The sequence below is a fragment of the Eufriesea mexicana genome, unplaced genomic scaffold, assembly GCF_001483705.2.
Source record: "Eufriesea mexicana isolate 0111107269 unplaced genomic scaffold, ASM148370v2 scaffold2913, whole genome shotgun sequence".
Lineage (NCBI taxonomy): Eukaryota > Metazoa > Arthropoda > Insecta > Hymenoptera > Apidae > Eufriesea > Eufriesea mexicana.
Window position 1 is genome coordinate 345,472 of NW_016910993.1, and position 23,857 is coordinate 369,328.

Consider the following 23,857-nt stretch of genomic DNA (forward strand, 5'->3'; position numbering starts at 1 on the left):
TAATTCAATTAGAAATTAATGAAAAGAAATGAATTTTGAAAATAGATTGAAAATTTGAAAAATCGAAATAAATAATGTAGTATAACTAATACTTGTAACTAATTAATCCCTTAAAAACAAATTAATTCAATTAGAAGTTAGCGAAAAGAAATTAATTTTGAAAATAGATTGGGAGTTTGAAAAATCGAAATAAAGAATTCTTATTGTACAATAAACACAAAATACGCGTTTTCTAATTTATTCGTTGCATTTAGATTTCACCCTTTCTATCGAAGACCAATCGATTTCAAAATGTCGCCTGTTCGTAGAACGTTCGTTTGTCGTTCACGATGCAAATGGCAAAGTCATGTCAGCTTTATGACGTTATACAAGGTAAATACGATTTTAATGAGCGAACAGAAACCCACGTGAGCTGATAATTCGCGGGAACCAGGCCGAGCATTTTCATAATTACCGCTGGTTGAATGGATAATTTTCCGGAAGTTATCGGGAAACACATGTTGCCAGTGAGGAATTACATGGTCGTGATGTTTATCACTTGAAAACACGTCATTACGTTCCACCTCGTTTTCGATCGTCACTGGCTAAATAATTCCGTAAATGCTTGGTGGTCGAGATTATGTGTCGAAATTGATTATTGTCGGACTAATACGTGGAATTATGTTGGTAATAATTAACCATGATTAGTTAATAATTGAAATGGTTAATTAAACAACCAGAAAAAATTTTGCCGCTTATATTAATTACCGAAAAAATTTTTGGCTACTGATTTTTGGTTGTTAATAATCGAAATAAAATTCTGGTCATTTATATTGGTTTACCATAAACGAAATTAAATTTTTGGCATTGGTGATGTATTTTGCAACTAAAAATAATATTAATCACTCGTAATTTTTTTTATTAATTTCTTGTTTAATCTGGTTACTCGTAATCGGAATAATCAAAAATTATTTTTTAATAATTTTATTTTCTGTAAGAAAAATATTTACGAGATTTAATAATACTTAACTTTCCTATAACTATAAATTAATGATTAATATTAATAGAGGCATCGGTTTCGACTTAGGCGTTTAGGACGATGTCTGGAATGCTTGACAATGGATAGGTGACCGCGTGCAAGGATTGTACGTATGAGATATTTATGACTGGGTCGAGTGCAAGCATGAACGAAAGTCTAGGAATGCGTCCGAGTGTCTGAAGTACCTGGCCCACCAAAGGCGAAATTGCATGGGAAATGAGTGATCAACGAACAGAGCTTGTGTATGAAAAGAGAGAGTGTTAGACTTTAAATAAGGGTACGACGGCCCAGAAGGCAAAATTCAAAATGTGTGTACTATGCGTGGCTGAAAAGAAGTCATCTCGTTCGGTTGCGGAGCAAAAGGGGTATTCCACTAGTAATACTCACTCTTCTATGACACTCCCAAAACTACTACCTCCAAGTTCGGTAACGTGATACGTTAACACAGGCGTAAGATATCCGTAAAATTCTTACACTCGAATAATAGAAGACGCAATCGAAGACCTAGGATTGGAAATACAAAGCAGCGAGTCGGATAAGAAATCAGACTACAATAGCTCGGAAGATTTATAAGGTAAAGGAGTACAAAAGTAATAATAATTAACGTCATTTATGAAAATTGATTTAAAATTTAAGATGCATTTTTTATAATAAATTAATTATGTAATTGCATCGTACTAGATAACCGTTTTAAAAAATCATACGATACGACATAAATATAAAAAATATGTGTACAGTACAGCACGTTTGCTGCTTAATGCAATGAAAAGTTAATCAAGATGCTAATTAGTAATTAGTAATTGCAAATAATCGCGTGTTCATCGAAAGAATCTGAAGTTAATATGCTTTCGGGACGAGTCTACGCTGTTGCATCTATTTGTTGCGTCTGTCTCGCTTTGTCTCGTTGCTTCGTTCGTTTTCTTTGTCACGTGGTGTTCTATGACCGGGCTAATAGGAAGGGATCAGTTCTGCCAATAAGGGAAGCGCTTTACTTTACTTCTGCCATGACGTTGGAATGGTTGGGTTGGTGGGGATTCGGTCCTACAAGTTTCTCAGGTGACTTCTTTTCAGCCACGCATAGTAGTCGAAACGTAGTGAATAGAGGAACTTGGTGTAATACTTTAATTAAATAAACCTGTTTTGTTATTAAAAAGGGGTTGTTGTTCTCTGTCAGATCTCTGTCTGCATAGGATTAATTTAGTAAAAAATCCTACAATATATTTTAAACATTTCTAACTGAAACATATCTCTTAGGCTACTTTCGCAATCATCGACACTCGGTACCTATACTACTTAGGCCGCTTTCGCAACCCCCGATACAAAAATGTAACCCTCCATATCGTAAATCCGTTACTCAATCCATGACCAGTTATCACCGGACATAACCTCAAATCGAACGAAGAACCTACCAAAAAGTCTCGTGATCCCTGTCGTACGAACGAGTGGAAGCAGCGAGCAACGCCCATCCGCCAAGACTCGCGCGCACGGGGTTAATGAGCAATTAGCAGGGCGCAAACTCGCGGCCTCGAGTGGGGTGGCGTGCGTTGCACGAGCGCCGCCCCTCGGTTATAATTAGCGGTCACGGCACGGGAACAGAGAGAAAGCCAGAAATCCGGCGGTTTCCGTGGGGTCGACGCCCACGGGAGGCTTTTCCATTAGACGCGAGAATTCGCGCCTGCGCCCTCGATTAATTACGGAGAGGGTTGCCAATCGGAAGGGGCGCCGGGAACCGGCGCGCAAACGCGCTAATGATAATTACTGACCAACGAGCCAGCGCCGTCTACGCGGACCAATCGCAGGATGCTGGGAAAGGAACGAGAGGACCAACGGACAGGAAGAGGAAGGATTGGTCGGGTTGGGGTTGGACGGCGAAAGTTCGGGAAGAGGAGGGATGGTGTTGCGGGAATTAAGGAAAGTTACGCGCGGTTTTGTCTCCTTGCTGACCCACTCGGTGCGGATACCATTTGTTCTTCTTGGGTTTGATATACAGGGTGGTCGTAAAATCGTGGTACCACCGACGAGGAGATAATTCTTCGCGTAAAATCGAGTGAAAAATATAGAATAAAATTTTTCCATACGGAGCTCCATTTTGGGGAATATCGAGCTCGAAGATTCGAGAGAAATATGTCCAGTTCGCGTTTCGTTAATTCGTTCAGCAATAATTCGCTTGGGACGTCAAAAACGACATTTTTGACATTTGTAAATTGTTACAATAAATCAGGTATGTAAATGTATAGCTTTTTATCTGTTAAAATTATATCGTATTCTGATCGATATCATTTTTAAGCGCAAACGGAGTAGACTGTGCCTACATGCACGTGCACCAAATGAATATTCAAACTCGATTTTCTCGAAAACGAAGGCTCGTAGGAAAAAACTTTATTGTATGTTTTTGACTCAGTTTTACAGGAGAAATTAACCACGTGTCGATTGTACCACTTTGTATACGGTATACATATGTTACATATGTATACTCATATAATGTATCCGGTCTTTAAAGGTATCTTTTGGTGTAGATGGTCAAAAAAGTTGATGTTTTTTTCATTTTCTTAATGTTTGGACCTCAGAAATACATGTCTATTACTTCAATACGAGTGGATCTAGATCGAACTCTCATTTTTAGATTTCTAGCCGCATAGCTTTAGTAGTCGCAATCGTGTCAACCACGCCAGGCATGTTTTTTGAATCACCTTGTACATACATTTCAATAACTTTTATAACTATTACTATTTTTTGTTGGAAAAAATTTGGTGTGCTCTCGGAATATATATCAATAGATGAGAAAAAAAATTGCATGAATAACTCTTATAGTTTTTTCAGAAAAAATTACCAAAACAGTGCTTCTTTTCTTATATTTAGACCAGAGGACTTTAGACCTTTAATAATACAGAGGATTAACACGTTCACGGACGTGAATGCTATAGCATTCATTTTCAGTGTAATACAAAAATGACATGAATGCTATAGTATTCAAATTTTAAAGCCAATTGTTATTCATTTAATTTTATATAACCTTAAGTTCTTGTAATTACTATGTATTTCAAAGTAATGACCAACTGATTCATTAGATACCTTCATATTATTTTATCTTTCCTCTGTGTATTTACAAATTTGCTTAAGCCAGCACATTGAGTAAACTAGAAGTGTAACATTAGACGTGAATGCTATAGTATCTGTATTTATAGACTTCTGAGAAAGAGTAGACTCTTTCATTGTACATTGTTCTTCTGAGAATACCTTTTTCAATATCTTTATCTTCTACTTCCAATAGCACTACCTTTTCCTTATAAAATCAAATTTGATCCATAATCGGACGATTTCTTTTTTACCGAGATATACCACTTCGTACTTACTCGAGGAACAGTGAAAATCGTAGAATGTGGTGCCATTTTGTCTCGTACTATACATCCACTGACGTTAGTCCAATGTCTAGAACCCTAGCCAGCAAGTCAACACATCGCTGTAAAAATCTCGCAAACGCCGAAACCGAATCACGTCTAATTCCGAAATCACCAATAGTAAGCCAAAACATCTCTTCCACCCTTAACCCTTTCGGTACGGAGGAGCTGGCCGTGGTTATACATTCGTGGTACGAGGTAGTCACTGGAAGTCACGAAAACGTGTTTTGCGGTATTCATAGGAATCTCAAGCGTGATTGACACCAAACTTTTCATTCGGACCGTGACAGTCATCGGTAACGTTTCGTGGATGCCACCAATAGGCGACGGTAGTACCCAGAGAATGTTTCATGGCCGCCGCCATTGGGCGGCAGTAGTACCGAAAAGGTTAAAAAAAAAAAAAAATACCCGTCGCATTAACCACATGCGCTACGATTTAACCTTCGGTTACCATGCCACGCTCTCAATATAATATGCGGTAAGGCGTTACATTGACGTGTTATACACGTCGCTGGCGGTTTTGGAACAAAAGCACCTCGACGTGCGTGGCACGTCTTTATAGCGCAAGTGGTTAAGCGGAAAATTATTTCCCCGATTTCGATTTACATACCTCGCAACGCGCAACAACCCCTTTGCCTATCACATCTCGCACACTCGGGACCGACGAACGCATCGAATCTCGCTCGAATGATCTATCCGATACGAAAATAAACAGCCTGGCGCGAAGGGGTTAAAGAGGAAAGCAAAAGCAGGCAGCCTTTGTGACAACGTGTTGGTATCGGCGGTACAGGCGTGACGAACGCTTCTTCTCCGTATATATCAGTATAAACCGGTATTTCCACGGGACCAGGGAACAGAATGGCCCGACGCAACCCTAGGAATTACATATGCACGAGTGTCGTTCGTAGAGTCGCGCGTCTACATAAATCGAACGATATGAGGCCGGCTGGCCGACCAATCAGAGCAGCCGTTAGCGGCCAGAGAAAAACTAGCCGCGCTCCGCGCGCGATCTCTCGTCGCTACCATGAAGATTCGCCTAACGAACGGCGAACGGCTGTCTCTCGGATACCGCGCGCTCTACAGGCCGTTTCACGAAACTGAGCGCGCCTCGGGAAACGCGAGTTCTGCTACTTGATAACGGAGAGTTAGTGGAATTGGTTCATAGAGGTTTGGGTTAGGTTATATGAGAGAGATATTTGGTATTGAATTACTAATTTTTGTTATCGTAGGTGATTATTTTAAGTTACTAATTAAACTTAACCCTTTGCACTCGAGGACCTTCTCGTTATTTTTGTGGATCTTATAATTTGAGGATTTTCTGCGGTAAAACGATATTTTGAAAATGGTAAATTAAATGTCATGTGCAAATTAAGATGTAGAATTATTTTACTCATACATTCCAGGTATCATTGCATTATCCAAATTTGATATATTTATTAACATCGTTCTTCAGAATTTGATTGAATGGTGACTGAGGGTCGCTACTCGAGTGCAAAGGGTTAAATTTGGACTTGGGTGTCATACTGGTCGGAATTAATTTCTATTGAAAGAGCAGTGATACGTAATATGCAAGATTTTTAAGGATAAACAGGATTTATTAATTCTTTTGTGAACTTTAGATATATGTTTACGCAATAATGTGTTTATGTAAAAATTATATTTTATAGTTCTCAATCGTGTGGTATCTTTCAAAGCAGTTTCCAACATGCAGTCCTGGTTTTCGATTACGTGTATCACAAAAATGATTAGTTTGGCGTCTTCCGTCAAGTCGATAGGTTCCGTGTTATGAACAGGTATATTAGGTCCGACAATCTTAAATCTCGTCGAAAAATTAGTCAGTATTCGAGGAGTCAAAGTAAAACTCTTCATCGCTATTTTCAGTTTCACAGTACACTTCTTTCGGTAACTTTCTTTTTGCCATTTTGGAGTATTATTTTGAGATGTCTTAAGAAGCGAGAATGCCTAATTACAGTTAAACACAATTTGTAAAGTATTATTTGGAATGCTACAAAGTATCTTCGAACCTTGTCGATTTTTTTACGCTCAAGAGGCGACTGACTCGCCACGGCATCTTGCGCGACGAGTGAGGAGTGACAGCTTTTATTTTGACTGGGATTTGTCATCTCCAATTGATAGGAGCACCGTATTGGTTCGTAAATAGGTTCTTCAGACATTCAGGTTAGTTCAAAGAAAGTATAAACTGATACATGGATGAATGCAGTATAAAATTAGTATGGTTCCTTGCTGTGGTGACTCAGAGTAGACATACGACCGTAAAGGGTTAATTATTCGTTCCTGCTTTTATTTTGGAACGTAAGTTTGTAGAGCAAGGATTATTCGTATAATTACCATAGACTCTAGTCATTGGTTCTCCATGGAACATGTGTATCATTGATTTAATTCTTTATAAAGATTGGTATACGTTTTTTGAGGTTAGTTTTCGTACACGTGTTCTTACTGACCAATCGCAAATTTCTCGAGGTAGTTTCTCTTCCGAATCTTTTAGTATTCTTTGAAATACAAATAAAATGAACCCGAAGTGGTAAAAAAATATTACGAAATTACAAAATATCAAATTATGATATTATATAATATTAAAAATTATGTGTGATGGAATCGGTTCTATTTGCGACAAGTCCTTTTATACAGGATGATTCGCTGATTGGTGGACTGAAGTGCAATACCGCGTATTTTAGAAATCTTAACGCATACTTGTAATTTTACAATTCATATATAAACGTACAGAACGCTGCACACGTTCGCCAGATTATCGTATAAGGATATAGAACTGCTGCGATGTTTAGTGGTCAGCAGTATTACCTTCGAAACTACTAACGAGCGAATCACGCTGTACATGGAACACCCTATATACCTAGCTAAGGAAGCAAAGAGCGTCTCATGCGTATCGCGAAGGCGCGCGCAACTCTCGACCGACTGGCCTGGCTCTCGGTGTGTATAGCTACATAATGCATGCCGCCGCATCCGCGCGCGGCGCCACCAGCGCACCTCTACCTATCGCGGCCCGATCGAAAGATTCACGCGGCGTGGCTAACCTATGAATGCGGTGCGCCTTTAACCCTTTCGCTACGACCACCCCCAATTGCTTTGCTTCAACAGTTTCTCCTCCTTTTTGCTAACAAATCTAAATATCTAAATAACTCAACGTTATTATTCTTATTATTATTGTTTTTGATATTAAATTTATTTTAGAACGAAGAATATATACTGGTTAAGTAATATCTATTAATAATGATATTAACTGATGATAATATTAATTAATAATATTAGATATTATTAAAACGAAGAATTAATTTTAAATTTGCTTTGATTACGAAGTTAAATTCGAAATATTGAAATATCGTATATGGTGAATTCTGTGAGTAAATCTGAACGATATGAAGTATAATAAATATATTTTATGCAAAATAACAGTAAATTAACGTAATTTCACGGATTCACTGCACTCTACGATCTAAACTAATGATCCCTCGCAACAGTCATGAAGCATATCAATCATAAGATCACTTCACGCAATCAATAAACATTTCAGACGCGTCAATTAACGCCATCTGTTGTTCGCGTGCATTTACGTTCGCGCGACTCTACGTGTAAAACCGAGTCCACAAATTTTTGATGAATTTTAGTTTCATGGCTATCGAATTATCTTCGTCATCATAGAAATTTATACTTTAAGATATACTAAATTTAAACTATAGATTTAATAGTTTATAAATTTTAGAATTTATTTTTATACTATATATTTCTTTTGTAACGTATAAAATATTCGGTTAACTATCATAACCTGCACTACAATAGAAACGCGTCTTTATAAATTTATTGATAAATTTATTTAATTATTTTTTCTATTTAGTTTATAAATTTTAGAATTTATTTTTATAATATATATATATATTGTAACGTATAAAATATTCGGTTAACTATCATAACCTACACTGCCATAGAAACGCGTCTTTCGATTAAAACTGATTGGAGCGTTTCCAATGAAACCTGTAATAGATCCTGAATAAAATACACCTTCTTCTCTTATTACATTTCCTGCTTTCCATTATATTTTCTTAAAACAAATTAAAACATATTTTCTAACGAAACGAAAAAGAAATTCGATCGGAAAAGTCGAATTAACCTTACAACGAGTAAATCATAGCTCATACCACAATTATTGTCAGCCATTCGCAATTAAAACACTAAATAACTACCGTATCGTACACCTTTTGTTGCTTTAATTTAACAACAAAACATTTCGTACAAGATAAATTTATTTACATTTATTTATAAAATAAAAAGTTTCCTTAAACAGACTATTAACCTTTTTTCGAAACGAACGATATTTCCAAATTTCTGGATACTTTTGAAACGATGTAAACCCTGCATGATACGAAGATAGAACCGTGTTAAAGATATGAAATTATCGAGATAATGGAATCGCGTAAAAGATTGAAAGAAAATAAATAATCGGACCTCTTTAAGGGTCGATACCCTATTAAAACCCATTCTCAAAACTTTCCAGGCAAACTGTACATAATGCACACTACTGGAACCGAGTTCCAGCGGCGTCGATATCTGCGTATCGCGTTCGATCGTAAGAGTTATATCAGAGAAAGGAGTGTTACGCTTATTATATACATCGAACACGCTCGCGAGGAACTTGCACTTGGGAAAGGATGTGTAACTTATTATATACGTTACAGTCGATAGAATGGAAGGTTCCGGTGGGGGCAAGATACATTGACCTTACACGTGGCGATCGAAGAAAGCTCAGCTTGAAGGAAAGACATCTTCAAACATTATTTCGCGTTATTCGATCGTTAGGAACGTTTCTCCGACAAGAAACCGGTATAAATTCTAGAATATCGTGAAACGTTGCAGCCACATCTGAAAATCGTAATTATTTAGGACGCCATTGAGGAGATTAAAATCATTTTATCGTCATCATTCCGTGACTTCGATTTTGCTATTTAATATTGTTAATTATTATCGTGAATACACTTTGCAAATTTTTAGAGATGGTTCTTTTGGAAATAACTAGTGATTATAGCAATACGCGAAGACTATAAATAAATGAATTTTCAATTGTTTTAATACAATAAAAAAATAAAACATGTTATCTTGATTTTTATATAATTTTGATTTTAATATTTGTCTTGTTTTTAAGAATAAATGCTTTATATCTTTTGCTTTTAATTACTAATTATGATCGTAAATATATTATCCAAATCTTTGGAAATAATTTTGTTGAAAATATGGAATAATATCTGAGATTAGTTCCTTTCCAGATTCGAAATTTAAAAATAAATTATTCTTCATTTTTCTAACATCTCGAAAAAATAAGCAAATGTATATGCACCTATACACATAGTGTATTACACAGAGTATTACGATAAACTGCATTTTCTCAGTCGTCTATGTAAAAATTGAAAAAACATTAAACTATTTTAGTCTTTCATAATTTCTTTAAAAATAAAATGCATCTCAGATTAGTATCCTGATCCGAAATTTTAAAATCAGTTCTTCTTCATTTTTCAAACATTTCTAAAACAGGCCAGAGAATTACATACGATGATTTAACTTCATCAGTTCTCTCTGTAAAAATATAAGAGATTAAACTTTTTTCAGTAATTTAATAAATATATTAATATTTGTTAATGTCATAAATGTAATTAATTCAACTATTTCTTTAACATATTATTTATTATACTCCAGTTTTCATTTTCAACATTAAATTGTACACGAGATATAGGATAGACTTAACATTATGGCATTTTTTGGACCCGATTTCCATCTCCGTGTCACTCGCAACGTTACCGACAGAGCATATAACCTGATTACAAAGAATAACGAGAATTGCACTGCATTCAAATCAAGCATTCTGTTTTTACAATAAAAATAAATTTCGATTACTGTACAATTTACAATATACTAAAACATCGCTAAATTCTGTCAAATTGAGGAATAATATTTCTGAAAGTCAAAATAAATAATAAATAACGGAAATTAGTCTCGAAACCCATTATAATATCACCAAAAAGATCTATGACCTAATGTAAAAAAATTAAAATGACCTTACACACTCCACTATCATTCCACCTTCAAAAAAATTTCCAACACCCCCATACACGTATACCCCATTGCACCAAACTTTCGCAAAAATATTTTTATCAAATCCACAACTCCTTACGAGATATTTCGCTGTGCAAACTTAAATAGAACGCTTAAATAGGAATATAATTTTCATTCGACGCTTTTTTCCACGGTCCCAACTCCTACCCTTCCGGTACAAAGTGCTCAGCCTTAGCGCGTAACCCCATGGCTGAATCAAGACGGTGCCCGTGCTTTCCCGTCTTTTATGACGCAACAACTCCTGGGGATCGTACTTGAATCACAGTGTTTAAGGCGTCTAAAATTCAGAAATGTCTCTAAGGAAGAGGGGGATTTGCTGTAGCTGGCGCCGAGAAGAAACGAGTTATAAAAGCGTGTATTTCCCTCGCGAATAGTCCACTTCGTGCTCCTATATTCTCCCACGACAATCTTGCTGAAAATCAGACGCTGTTCCCGAACTTCCAGCGAAATTACAAACTGATACGATATACCTCCACCGACTCGCATAGTACATAAATATTACAGCGCAGTTTTATTAACCCCGTTGTACTACAGTAACGAGTCTACTGTTAGTTTTCCATGTCAAACCCCATAAAGATGAATGACATTTGCATTGGCAGGTCAAATAATTCTACGTGTTAATTATTACACGACTTCTTATTCACTGGTCAAAAAATATTGTCACTTTTATAGCAAAGGATCTTTGTATTTCTACTCTTCTGTAGACAAAAACAATCGAATGCAAAGGGTTAAATTTAACGTGTTTTAACGCACGCAAAATTTGTAAAAATCTTGAACATTTTTGTAATTTTATTATTCTCTAAATTTGAATACTCCTCGAACTATTTATCTTTCTCCTTTGACATTTTTTCGTAAATGCGTTGATGACGAAGTTATGATTTGAAACAATTGCGTGGTCCACCCTGGATAACGTGTCCTATTTGCATCATTCGAGAAAGTGGAAAATTGGCCCATATCACCATAATTTTCTTTATTGTATAAAGATAGAAATATTTCAAAATGGTGTTCACAAGGAATTTATAATTTTATTTAGTTGAATGAAGTTATACACTGAAAATAACTTGAGAAATTATATTCGATAATTTTACACAGTATGATAATTCTTAAAATGATCAATACATTTTTAATAGCTTTTTATTATTGCTTTTACCCGAAAAAATATTTTAATCCGTTTGTAACCATCACTTTACACTAACTGCGTAAATGCGTTGTGACTATGCGCATAGTGTTTTGTTCCTATGCGCAAAAGACTAGCGCGCATATCTGCGCTTTGGTGATAACGGCCAGAAAAGTTCTGCGCATATACGCACTTATGATGCAAATGGATAATAATATAAAAAGAGATTAACTGCATTGTACGTTTTTTTCTACATATTCCACCTGCGTACGTGAAAAATTGCTGTGACGAAACGATAACGCAGGAACAAAAGAACGGACCAACGAAATTTTGTTTTTCGAGAATAGTAAAGAATAATAACCTTCCCTGCAAAACTAAATTTTATTTATCATCGTATGATTTGTTTCCTGATTTCAAAGATACTCAAATAACACTGAAAATCATAGAGCGTAATTTTGTCGCAAACTATATTACGATAACAATATTACGATAACGATTATTAATAACCTCAGTTATAATAATCTAACCTATACGCGGTGTCTTTTCTAACAATTTTTGTCGCGTTTTCAATTTGACTTCTCACCGTAGCATCTGTATTTTACCGTATTCCAAAAGCCAGATTCAAAGTCGGAGATAACCTCCAAATCGTTCACTTGACGTCCCTCCTTTAGCCAAGTAACAATAAGAATTCGACTTCTCAACCGTCCCCTTTCTAGTCGCGACTTATCGCGTCGAAACAAACGGAGCGTCGAATCCTTTAAAAATTGACGCGAGAAAACAAACGGAAGGGACAGAGAGCATTGCGACTCCTACTGCTAGCGACCTCTTTTATAAGCGTCGCGGCACTAGTAGCAACGTTCGGGGGTAACTGTCGAGTGGTGGGGGTTGGATTAGTTCCTTCGGATACGCGACGCGTGATGCACGGTCTCCGGAGGCGCACACGCTCGTCAACGGTGTTCGAGTTACGACGAATGCAGTGTGAACGGTTGGTGATCGCGACCGTTCACAAAGAAGAGAGAAAAAAACGGATAACGTTTTCAGGGGTGAAACGGACCCGGCGACTGATAATGGAGGGGGTAAAGGGAGAGCCGAGATGGGTGGAGAACAAGGAAATAGAAGAGTAAGGAAAAAAAAAGTAGATAGAGCGAGTACGCGAGAGACTCGCATAACGATCCCGTTTAAGAATCCCTCCACATCTCCCCTCCCGCGAGACGAACCCTTATCCCGCTTAACTCCTAGGCAAAGCCGGGCGAAATAACGAGCGACCATACTCGCCAGCCACCCACCCAGTCCTCTTCCCCGTTTCATCCTTTTTACCCGGAGGAGGACAGCATTTGCAAAACTCCGACGTGTATAATAGTAATTATTGTCCGCGGATACTCCTATCCACCATCCCTACCCATGCTCTGTACTCCGTTGCCACCACCAGCACGCCTGGCGTGGCCTCCCCTCCACCACTGTAAACAGGGTGGTCCGTGGTCCACGCCTACCCAGCATCCCTAGCTTCGAGCTACGTCCGCCTTCCCCTCTTCTCTTTCGCTTCTCTCTTCCGCTCTCCGTTCCTTCTTGCATCCCTCTTGGAACTCTACTCGTCTCTCACACCCGCGCTGCGAGTGGAAAGAATGGGCAGAAGGAGAAGGAGCGAAAAACCAGCTAACGAGACGCCGTCGCCGCGGAAGGGGGAATGCTAAATAGACGATACGTTTCTCTCTGTCTTCTCCGTTTTCTCTCCCCTCGTTTTCTTCGTAAGACACCGTTTTCGCATCTTTTTCTCGCTCTTGGTTTCTCTCCCCCTTCTGTCCAATGTTCACCCCACCACAGCGGTTGCCCCACTGCGCGCTGGCTTCTCGTGCACCGGTGAAATAAGCTATCCCCTACCATGGCACACAGGCGCACGAGCAGCGACGGGAACGGCCGAACGAACCCGACAGCCGTCTACATTGTCGGCGCGGACACACACTAGCTGCGCACACGCCGTGTTGAGCGTATCGTTCTTCTTGCTTATGCTCACGTCCGGTCTTCGTTGCGCTTCTACGTGGAACCTAGAGCGTCGATTGTATAATCGTGGTAGGAGAAAGAAAAGGGAAGGAAACTTGAGGAAGTATGAGGAGCGATGATATCGAAACGAAAGACCCTTGGCTCCTTGCTCGTCCGCTTTCTTTCGCATAATCTCGAGACTTTTTCGACCGTCGTCCTTTTTCGTTCGCGACGACGAGACTGCTTGAAACGGACTGCACCTCTGCGACGTTTTCATGGAAACATTGTTCCATTAAACTTCAAGAGATAGACGATGTTTCTACAAAATATAGTACGATTTATAATTTGAAAGAACGTAAAGGTTAAGTGACGACTTGAAGTTTTTGATAGAATTGAGGTTAGGGGTAAGAAGAATGTAATTGGTTAAGAAATGATGGTAATAGGGATTTTCTTGAAACTGTATACAGTGCATGTATAGTGCATGTGCAGTGCATGACAATAGCATATCCTATGATTTTCAGTGTCTTTCACCTAACTTCAAAGTATATCTTCAGTAAAGGATGAATCATACGATTATGAATTAAATTTGATTTTTCATGGCTAGGTTATAACTATATGACGCAGTTGATAAAAATATTGGGAAAAAATTACTATCTTTGGAAAATCTATATTTCTTATTTACGATAAACAATTTTTCCTGTTAGATTCGTATTTAATACGGAAAAATATATAAGAAATATTAAGTAATATCGGTATTGATAATATAAAATAGCGTTATTCTTTCTTTAACCAAAAAATGATTCATTAACCCTTTAAGTGTTAAATTTAATTTTCAATGACGAGTATATTCGACGAGAACTGAGTAAATGCACTACGCTGTAAAATTGAAAGAAATTATAACGAAATAAAAAGTATTATCAATTATTTTCGCTTACAGGCTCGTCAATATAATTTATTGAATTTAAAATTCGATTGATTCGTAAATGAAATAATATTTAGAATTAAAAATATATTTATATTAAATGATGCACTATTTTTACGAATATTATCTAAAATATATTCTATATTATTATATAATATTACTTTAAAGCATTAAAATGTGTTAAAATTACGAATACATTTCACTTTCACCTATATCGTACTTAAAATGGCAAAAGCCATTTTTCCTCCATGACGAGTATACTCGACGTAAACGTGGAAAGTAATTACGTTTAAATAAAACTATTATATTTCGTCATCGTTATAAAATATAATTTCTTCTTGAAAAATTAGTGTTCCTGATTTAAATTTAACATTATATTTTCTTTGCTTCGCTATTGTACATGGCGCGATATTTAAACTCGTGCACTATGATTTAATTATTAGAACCTGTGCATTGTAAAATAATTTTATTTTAATTAGCCACAGTATATATGTACTTTATTCTCAATAAAATCATGTAAATTCTCCGCATGTTAAAATTCGTTAAATACGATTTCGGTCTTACGTGAATATAATTCGCCTTTATGGGGTTCAGTATGGAAAACTCACGACGAGTTAGACTCGTTATCGTAGTACAAGAAGTTAATATTTATTTCAGCAATTCGATTGATTTAAAAGATACCATAGACGACCATAGTATATAGACCATAATCTCGAATAATTCAATAAAACGAATACTCTTTTTAAATTACAAAATAAGAATAAAAATAGAAATACCATTCTTACAGAATTTCAATTTCCCCTAACGCCTGTAGCCAAAAGGTGAACAACTAAATTGGGAAGTTATTTCCCATATTTCTATCTTATAAGAGAGTTTTCTTAATCGAATAATTCGAAAAGGTATATGAGACATTCAGAAACCATTGGAGTTAAGTCCAGAAAACAGAAATTCAGAAAATTATTGTTTTTTAATACGTAAAGCTACTAAAATTACTGTAAATGCCTTCTTTTTATAAGAAGAGCTACCTAACCTACAAAAGGTGGATGACTCATTCAGACGCCATTGGGGTTATGCCCAGAAAACAGAAATTCAAAAAGTTATTGTTTTTTAATACGTAAAACTACCAAAATTACTGTAAACGCCTTCTTTTTACAATAAGAGCTACCTAACCTAAAAATGGTATATGAGACATTTAGAAACCATTAGGGTTAAGTCCAGAAAACAGAAATTCAAAAAATTATTGTTTTTTAATACGTAAATCTACTAAAATTACTGTAAACGCCTTCTTTTCACAAGAAGAGCTACCTAACCTAAAAATGGTATATGAGACATTTAGAAACCACTAGGGTTAAGTCCAGAAAACAGAAATTCAAAAAATTATTGTTTTTTAATACGTAAATCTACCAAAATTACTGTAAACGCCTTCTTTTCACAAGAAGGACTACTTAACCTAGAAAAAAAAGCAAGCAACGATTAAATCCTTTGATAACTAAAAAGAATATTATTTATTCCATCAAAACTTACAAAAATCAGAAAATATCAAAAAATAGACCTAATCTCATTGGTTTCTGAACGACTTATACATCGAAAGACGTCGATTATGGTTTTGATATTTTCGTAATGGCGTGATGCAGGTGTAGGCGATAACAATGATGTGACATAGCAGGAAAGTAGGTAAAGATCCGCACATCGACTCGTTCCATTATTAATGTTTATAGCGTACAGTCGGTATATAGGAGAAGCTGGGAATTAAAAGTTTCACGGTCGATTTGAATTTGTAAACGTACGAAAAGCTCTTCGGAAGAAAAGTTGGCGAACGATCTGCGAGATTTTTCAAGCTGCCGTGATCCCTTTGCTTCTCACCAATTCGAAATACATTTTTCAGGCTGGCAGACATTGATTGAGTGCATCCTGGGAAAGTAATACCCCTGGAATTGACTATTGAATCTATCGGGAAAGTTATAAACATAACTCACGAGGATAACTTGCCGATTCCGCGTTGTCTCTCGACATTTGACTTTGTAATTGTAGGAAGTGCACGATTGAAATTGATTCTCGTCGATATGCGAAATACAAAGTGACACGATGTGATCTTAGTAGAGTTTTAGCTGAGAATTGTACCGTAATGATATTTGTATTAATCAGGTATGCGTGATTCAATGTACTCAAATATTAATGTAATCGAAAGTAATTATTAGTAAATCTGAATTGATTATAGCTACTTATCTTTCCGGAAAAAGGTTAGGATGACTGAAAAGAAATTTTGAAACATTATTTTCCTCCGATATTAAAAAATAATAAAACAATTAATTCGTGGAGTACAGGCTGGTTTATAGATAGAAATAAAAATGGCTCGAAAGAAGTTGCGGAACCTCATTATCCTCGAATGTCGAAAAATATTACCTTGAAATTAAATAATAAATTCAAAGAGTAAATTTCTATACTTTCAAACAATTAACCACTAAATCACGGCGAAGGCTGATATTTTCGACGAAAACGGGAAAGCAATCTGAAGGAACGACGTTAAAAAAGAAAAAAATAAATAAATCCAAAATAAAATAATTGATTTTATAATTCTATATTTCCAAGTATTTATGGTAATTAAATATCGGCGAAAGCTGACATTTTCCACGAGATCCGGAAAGCAATCTGAAGCAACGATGTTAAAAAGGAAAAAGATAAATGCAAAATTAAATAATTGATTTTATAATTCTACATTTCCAAATATTTATTATAATTAAATATCGGTGAAAACTGACATTTTCGACGAAAGTCAAAAGGCAATTTGGAGCAACGGTGGTGAAAAATAAAAAAGTAAATAAATCCAAAATTAAATAATTGATTTTATGATTCTATATTTCCAAATATTTATTATAATTAAATTTCGGTTAAAACTGACATTTTCGACGAAAGTCAAAAGGCAATCTGGAGCAACAGTGGTGAAAAATAAAAAAGTAAATAAATCCAAAATTAAATAATTGATTTTATAATTCTATATTTCCAAGTATTTATTATAATTAAATATCAGTGAAAACTGACATTTTCGACGAAAGTCAAGAGGCAATTTAGAGCAACGATGTTAAAAAATAAAGAAAAGAGGAGAAAGGAAGGTGACAAGGAATAAAAAAAGGAGGAGAAAGGTCAGGATAGCGCGTTATGCTCGTTGAGAACGACAAACGAAGGTAAGGATGACTGGACGGATTCCTTAAGTGTTGCCCCAATCAGATCCCATGTCACTCGGTTCATTAATCCATTCAGGGCGTACCTCGAAAAGTTCCACGTTGTATTACAGAGTTACACCGGTGCCGAATGTAACGACGTGAATATGTAATGGCGTTCAGAACCTGAGGAATCTCGAGCGTGACGAGATTCAATCAAATTATAATTGTACCGCGTCGATGTACCTCTTAAAGCGGTTTACGCTGAATCGAACTTTGCATCCATAAATACTCGCTTGTTACCTCCTCGATGGAACTGTATTAACTTCTCGAGGAATCATAGATACAGGGTGCTCTAAAAATTACTATAATTTTTGAGAAATAGTTCAGGATGTTAGGTAAATAAATAAATATTCGCTTGTTTGCTTCTCGATGGATCTGTGTTAACTTCTGGAAGAATCGTAGATACAGGGTGCTCCAAAAATTGCTATCCTTCTTGAGAAATAGTTTAGGATGTTAAGTAAATTAATAAATACTCGCTTGTTAGCTTCTCGATGGAACTATATTAACTTCTCGAGGAATCGTAGATACAGGGTTCTCCAAAAATTCCTATCCTTCTTCAGAAATTCAGGGTATTCTAAAAATTGCTATCCTTTTTTTTAAAATAATTTAGAATGTTAGGTAAATTAACTGCGAAGCATGAAACACCAAAAACAAAATTTCTATAGACAGTCATTTTTATTCATTTGTAAATAGTAATGCTCAAATAACAATAAGAAATAAGATAATAGAGAAGTACCTTTTTATATATAGTTGATATATATAATATATCTTATACTTATGCAAACTTTGAACTATAAACGATGTTATATAGCTTCATAATTTATATAGTTATAGTTATATCATTTTTCGATTAGAACACAGCTTAAGCTATGTTTGGTAAAGAGATAATGTCTAACCCTTGGATTATTACACAAGTAATCCTGGTACTGTATAAATTTCTATCTTGAAGTGAAAACCAGAATAACCAGCTTGATTTGAACATAATAGCCACATTTATCAACTAATTTCTCTGCTGACTAAAGTTTAGAGACTTCGAAGTCTGGTTATCTAACAATCAGTTTCACCGAATCCATCTCCTCCAGAATCTAACCTGCAATTCATTCTAAAAACAGAACTTAATAAATAGAACTTAAAATATATTAGAAAATATTCTTCTCGCTCGGTCGATAAAAACATTGCATGACCTACAATTCCCCAAGTGCAAAGACCAGAATCGTAAAGAGAAAGAAAAATGCAAAGCGACACATCTCGCATCGTTGTCTTTAGGTGTGTTTCTGTAATGCTAACGTATCTTCGATTATTTGTGCGCCCAGTATCGGGAGAGAGAAGGACAGCTATCGGGCAAAGTGATGCGGTAAAGAGAGAAAGGAATAGTGTATCGAGAGCTCCGTAGCAATCCAGCAGAGAGCAGCACGGCTGAAACGGGGATTTGCAAACAATAGGCCCGTAGCGGGGTGGATTCTTTAGATGGCGGCTTGATACGCATCGCATTTACATATTATTGCTATTATTAGGTAAACGGTCCTTCGAGCGCCTCTTTAACACTACGCGCTCGCCCTTCGAGGTATTTTACGAGCGACCGCGAGAGGCCCCCACCGATAAAAGCCGAGGCCATAGCGAACTGAACCAGCGCCGTCTGTCGGCCGGCAAAAATTGAACCAGCGCTCGGACCGAGTGGGTGGCTGGAATTGTAAATAATCGTCCAGGACCGCTAGAAAAAGATCCTTATCACTTTTATACCAGCCACTGTCCCATCCATGTTAATATCAGCCGTAGAATAGCCGTCAGCGTATTGAAATCTATCACAGTCAGCTACTTTTAATATCGAAACAGTGCGTGTGCTTTCAGATTATTGGTATTGCTGCGATTATCCATATCGATGGAGTAAGTTTTGTTACCTGTTATTGAAATTTGTGTGCAGTTTTTCCTTAGAATGTGGTACAATATGTAATAATATAATAATACATATTTATCGATTGAGCAAACAGATTATAGCACGAAAATCGAATGTATAATACGGATTATGTATATGGTTTAATATAAAGTGATGGATTAAATGAATTTTGGATGCTGGGTTCTACAGATTGAGTTTATATTTTTATAGTAGAAGATGCAATACTTACGATACAATAATACGTTATAGTAATTGTAATTGTCCGACTTGTACGCAGTATACCTTTCGAGTAACACATGCAATATCCTAAATTCTGAATTTTAAATTCAGCATAAAAGATGTCGCGATTAGATTGATCGATAAGTCAGATCGCTAACTCTGACATAAACAATGTGACATTCTGTGACAAAAAAACTGAAAAAAATAGAATGAAGTATTGTTATACGTTCTACTTAAAAAACAAAATCGAATCTGAAAATTTAAAAATCAGTAAACTTGCCTACAAGCTAAGAGAAATTTCGTAAAACTATTAATATGTTATTGCAGCTTAACCTTAATTAAGTATAACATCGACATAGACACTGTAACTGAATATTTCGATATCCGATACTACTCTAATCTTAAAATGTTTATGGTAATTTCTAACCATAAAATATACATCGGTATGTATACACATTGCGATTCAACATCTTCATATTCAATACTAATAATCAAGAAATAAGAGCACTTCACTTCAATTTCCGCAGCAGTGTAAACACGCATTAACAATTAAAACTACATTAATAAGTACATAACTAAACAACGAGAATTGCATCATTGATGCAAATAAGGACTCGATTGAAAATTCACGCAACACGCAATTCGCGAAGAATCGGCTTTTTAAAGCTGGCAACGCTGCAGCCGCGCGCGCATCGGACTTCTCTAGACCGCGTGACGCCAGGGTCGAAATTAAAGACGGGGCTTTAGAAGGTAGGGGGCCCCCGACGAAGTCGTGGAAAGCAAAAAGGGCGAAGAGAGGGATCGGAATCGCTCGATAAAACAGGGCGACGTTGGAAGCACCGATAGGCCCCGAACGATTCTCCATTGGGAGAAACATTGGGTCGCGGGGTGGAGGGTGGAACGAGTACGTACACACAATGGGGTCCAAGAAGAGGAGCCGAGAGCAAAAGCGGTGAATTAATTGTCGCTCGCGCCGCCGACGAAGCCGCTACGATCCGCAAGCCTGATTTGTGAGCCGCACGCGTGTATATCGTATGTGTATCTACCGCTCCCTTCTCTCCCCACTTCTCCCTTAGTCCATCGTTTTCTCCTTCGTACGCGCTCTTCCCTTTCCATTTCTTTCATTCTTCACTGCTTGATCGTCTCCAGCGTGCAACAAGGAGACCCGTGTACAGGTTATACGCGACCATGGTGGTGGAGACTGACAATGGAAACAAGCCCAACGGAACGGCAGAGTAAACAGACCGGTATAAGAGAGACAGAGAAACGTGGAAACAAAAGGAAGACTGTAATGAAAAGAAACGAACGAAAACAGATGGCGAGAAGAAGAGAGAAGATCGTGAATGATCCGTGGAAAGAATAAAGAACAAGGTAAGGAAACAGAAAGATGCTACGAAAAATCCTGCCACCAGATCTCCATGTTTCTTTTCCTCCTTTTCATCCACTTCTTTATCCCCTTCTTCTGCCCTCAGCGTCTTCCTTTTCCCTTGCTTCTCTTCGTCTCCTACTTTGTCCGTTCTTCTTTTCCTTTTTTCTTATTTTTATTTATTATTCAATAGAGGCCAGGAGGTGCTCGTTAATTGATGGCACCGGCTACGGTCGAGCGCAGGAGCGGAGAGAGGGAGAAAAATCGAGGTGGGCTCTCGAAGAAGGGGACTACGGGACCACCATCGCCTTATTTATAACGCCGGGGGTAACCGAATTCACGATCAAAATCCCGCGTTCCGCGGCATTGATGGATCGCCACCGCTATGCGCCGCGTTGCGGCAGTGCTGGTATTTTCAAATGAACTCGCCCTTTTTCCCCGTGAGCCCTCGACATCCGTCGACCAGAGGATTCCCTCCGAAACGGGACATCATCGAATTCTGCCGACTAAACTGCACCACAAACACGCCGGACCTTTTGATTTCTATATGCAGCTGCCTTTCATCGATCATGGAAGCTCCATCGACCCGCACAATGAGATGTTGAAATATGTGTTACCGTTGCATTGATTTATTCGCTTCGCTCTTCTGCGGCCGACCTTGCGCACCACCAAATCTCGACGTTTACAACTTTATCTTGTAATAAGTTGGATTTATCTTGCTATACGATCAACGCATTAGGGAATACATGTTTGAATTTCGTGTGTGATGGATACGAGACTTTCTTTGTTATTTAAAGTAACCATAGTTGAAGACAAATTTTTTAATTTTTTAAATTGTATAGAAAAACTATATGTAGGTTTACATGAGTTTGTATAGACTGCATGGATTTAACTTTATAGATGAAACTTTAAACACGTTTCTCTTTTTAAATATTATTTTCCAAACGGGTGAGACAGATATTTTGGAAAGTAAGGGATTCTTTTTTTAAATTGCAAAATTCACTTTCTGTCGAATATACTTTTTCTCTACCATATTCTCTTTACCATTTCTGACAGTTGAAATATTCAATTCAAGGTGTTGAGGAATTCATTGGAAGTAGGATTAGTACTGAAAAGATTTATAAAATGAAAAATAATGCTGTAATAATGTAGAATAATACTGTGATAAAAGATAGATTATAAAAATTGCAATAATCCAAAAAGGCCTATTTCGAAAAATGTTCTTCCAAACAGGTGCTGAATTGTATGATGAGTAATCAGTGTTCTCAGAAAAACAACTAAATATATGGACCGTTTATTTTGAAAGTGGTGCAAGTCCACTTTCTGTTGTTCTGAGAAAATTAATGATTAACATATTTGTCAATTAAAAAATATAGGTTAATTACGTCAGGTTTGGCAATGTTTCTATTAATTTATCAATATGTAAATTGATTATATAAATTTCTTTTAGGCGAATTTAACTAAAATAATTTACAGACTACAAATGGACATTTTCATAATTAGTCAATTATAAAAATCATTTAATTTTAATTTTGAAAATCTAAATATCACTTAAAATATATTTCATATAAATCCAATTTTGCTTATAAATAATAACAAGAAATAAAATAGAAGTAGTATTTTTTATTTTGGACGTTAATTATATTTATATATTGTTAAACTTAACATAAGATATTGGTATTATTTATTTATGCTCTTTATGTGGCACTGTTTTGAAATATTCATGATGCACAGGAGGTATATAAGGTAATAACTGCTCCATATCCTTATATTTTTCGTATGTAATAGGCCTGGCATCGTAATACGAAGGCGCCATTTTGAATGTTTTCAAATTTTTGCGGTTTTCTCCGACATGTAGGTGATAAATCTAAAGTTTTAAATTCTATGTTCCCCATTGATGTTCTCAATTATTATAAAATAATATTGATTTACTATTTCTTCTTACCTATATCACTATCTGATGTTAATATGAAATCATCCATTTTTAGAGGGAAGTAAAATAAGTAACCTAAAATAGTAACTTTCAACACGTGGAATAAAACAGGTGTAGTCACTAGTGACCACTGACCCCGCCACCTATCTATGGAAATTGAACTTACACCACTCTCATAATCAATAGTTACGCAATTTCTTTTATCAGCCAATTTTAAATTGAACAAAGTATTGACATTTTTTAAGATATTAAATACTAACTTGTTATAAATAAAAAGTTTACACTAAGTTAAATATAAATTACTTGATATCTCATTTTTTTTTTTAAATGGACTTACACCACTTTCAAAATAAACGGCCCATATTATATCTGTCTTTAATTTTCAGATTCCAATGTAACAAAAATAATTGTTTCAGGCTACTAGGCCGCGGCTCCATGCACGTCTTTTCCAGTGAACAATTCCAAAAATTAATGGAGACCAGCGGCTTTTCTGGGCCATGGCATTCGGTAGTGGATTTAGGGGCAGGTGACGGTGCCACCACTGCTCACGTAGCTCACCTATTCGAAAAAGTTTACGCTACAGACATATCAGCACCGATGAGATGGGCCTTGGCGAAAAGGAAATTTACGTAAGTCACGTTCAATCTTTCCTTC

The 23,857-nt window shown here is 36.5% G+C and overlaps 1 protein-coding gene across 4 annotated transcripts in view; it reads left to right on the plus strand.

Annotated features, from left to right (window-relative positions):
* Positions 1-23,857, plus strand: part of LOC108550722 (methyltransferase-like protein 9) — a 93,302-nt gene that overhangs the window by 59,938 nt on the left and 9,507 nt on the right. For all 4 annotated transcript variants that reach the window (XM_017904548.1, XM_017904547.1, XM_017904551.1 and 1 more), the window contains exon 4: positions 23,620-23,832. In XM_017904548.1, the coding sequence (XP_017760037.1) occupies positions 23,620-23,832 (213 nt within the window). The remainder of the gene's footprint in view (positions 1-23,619; positions 23,833-23,857) is intronic.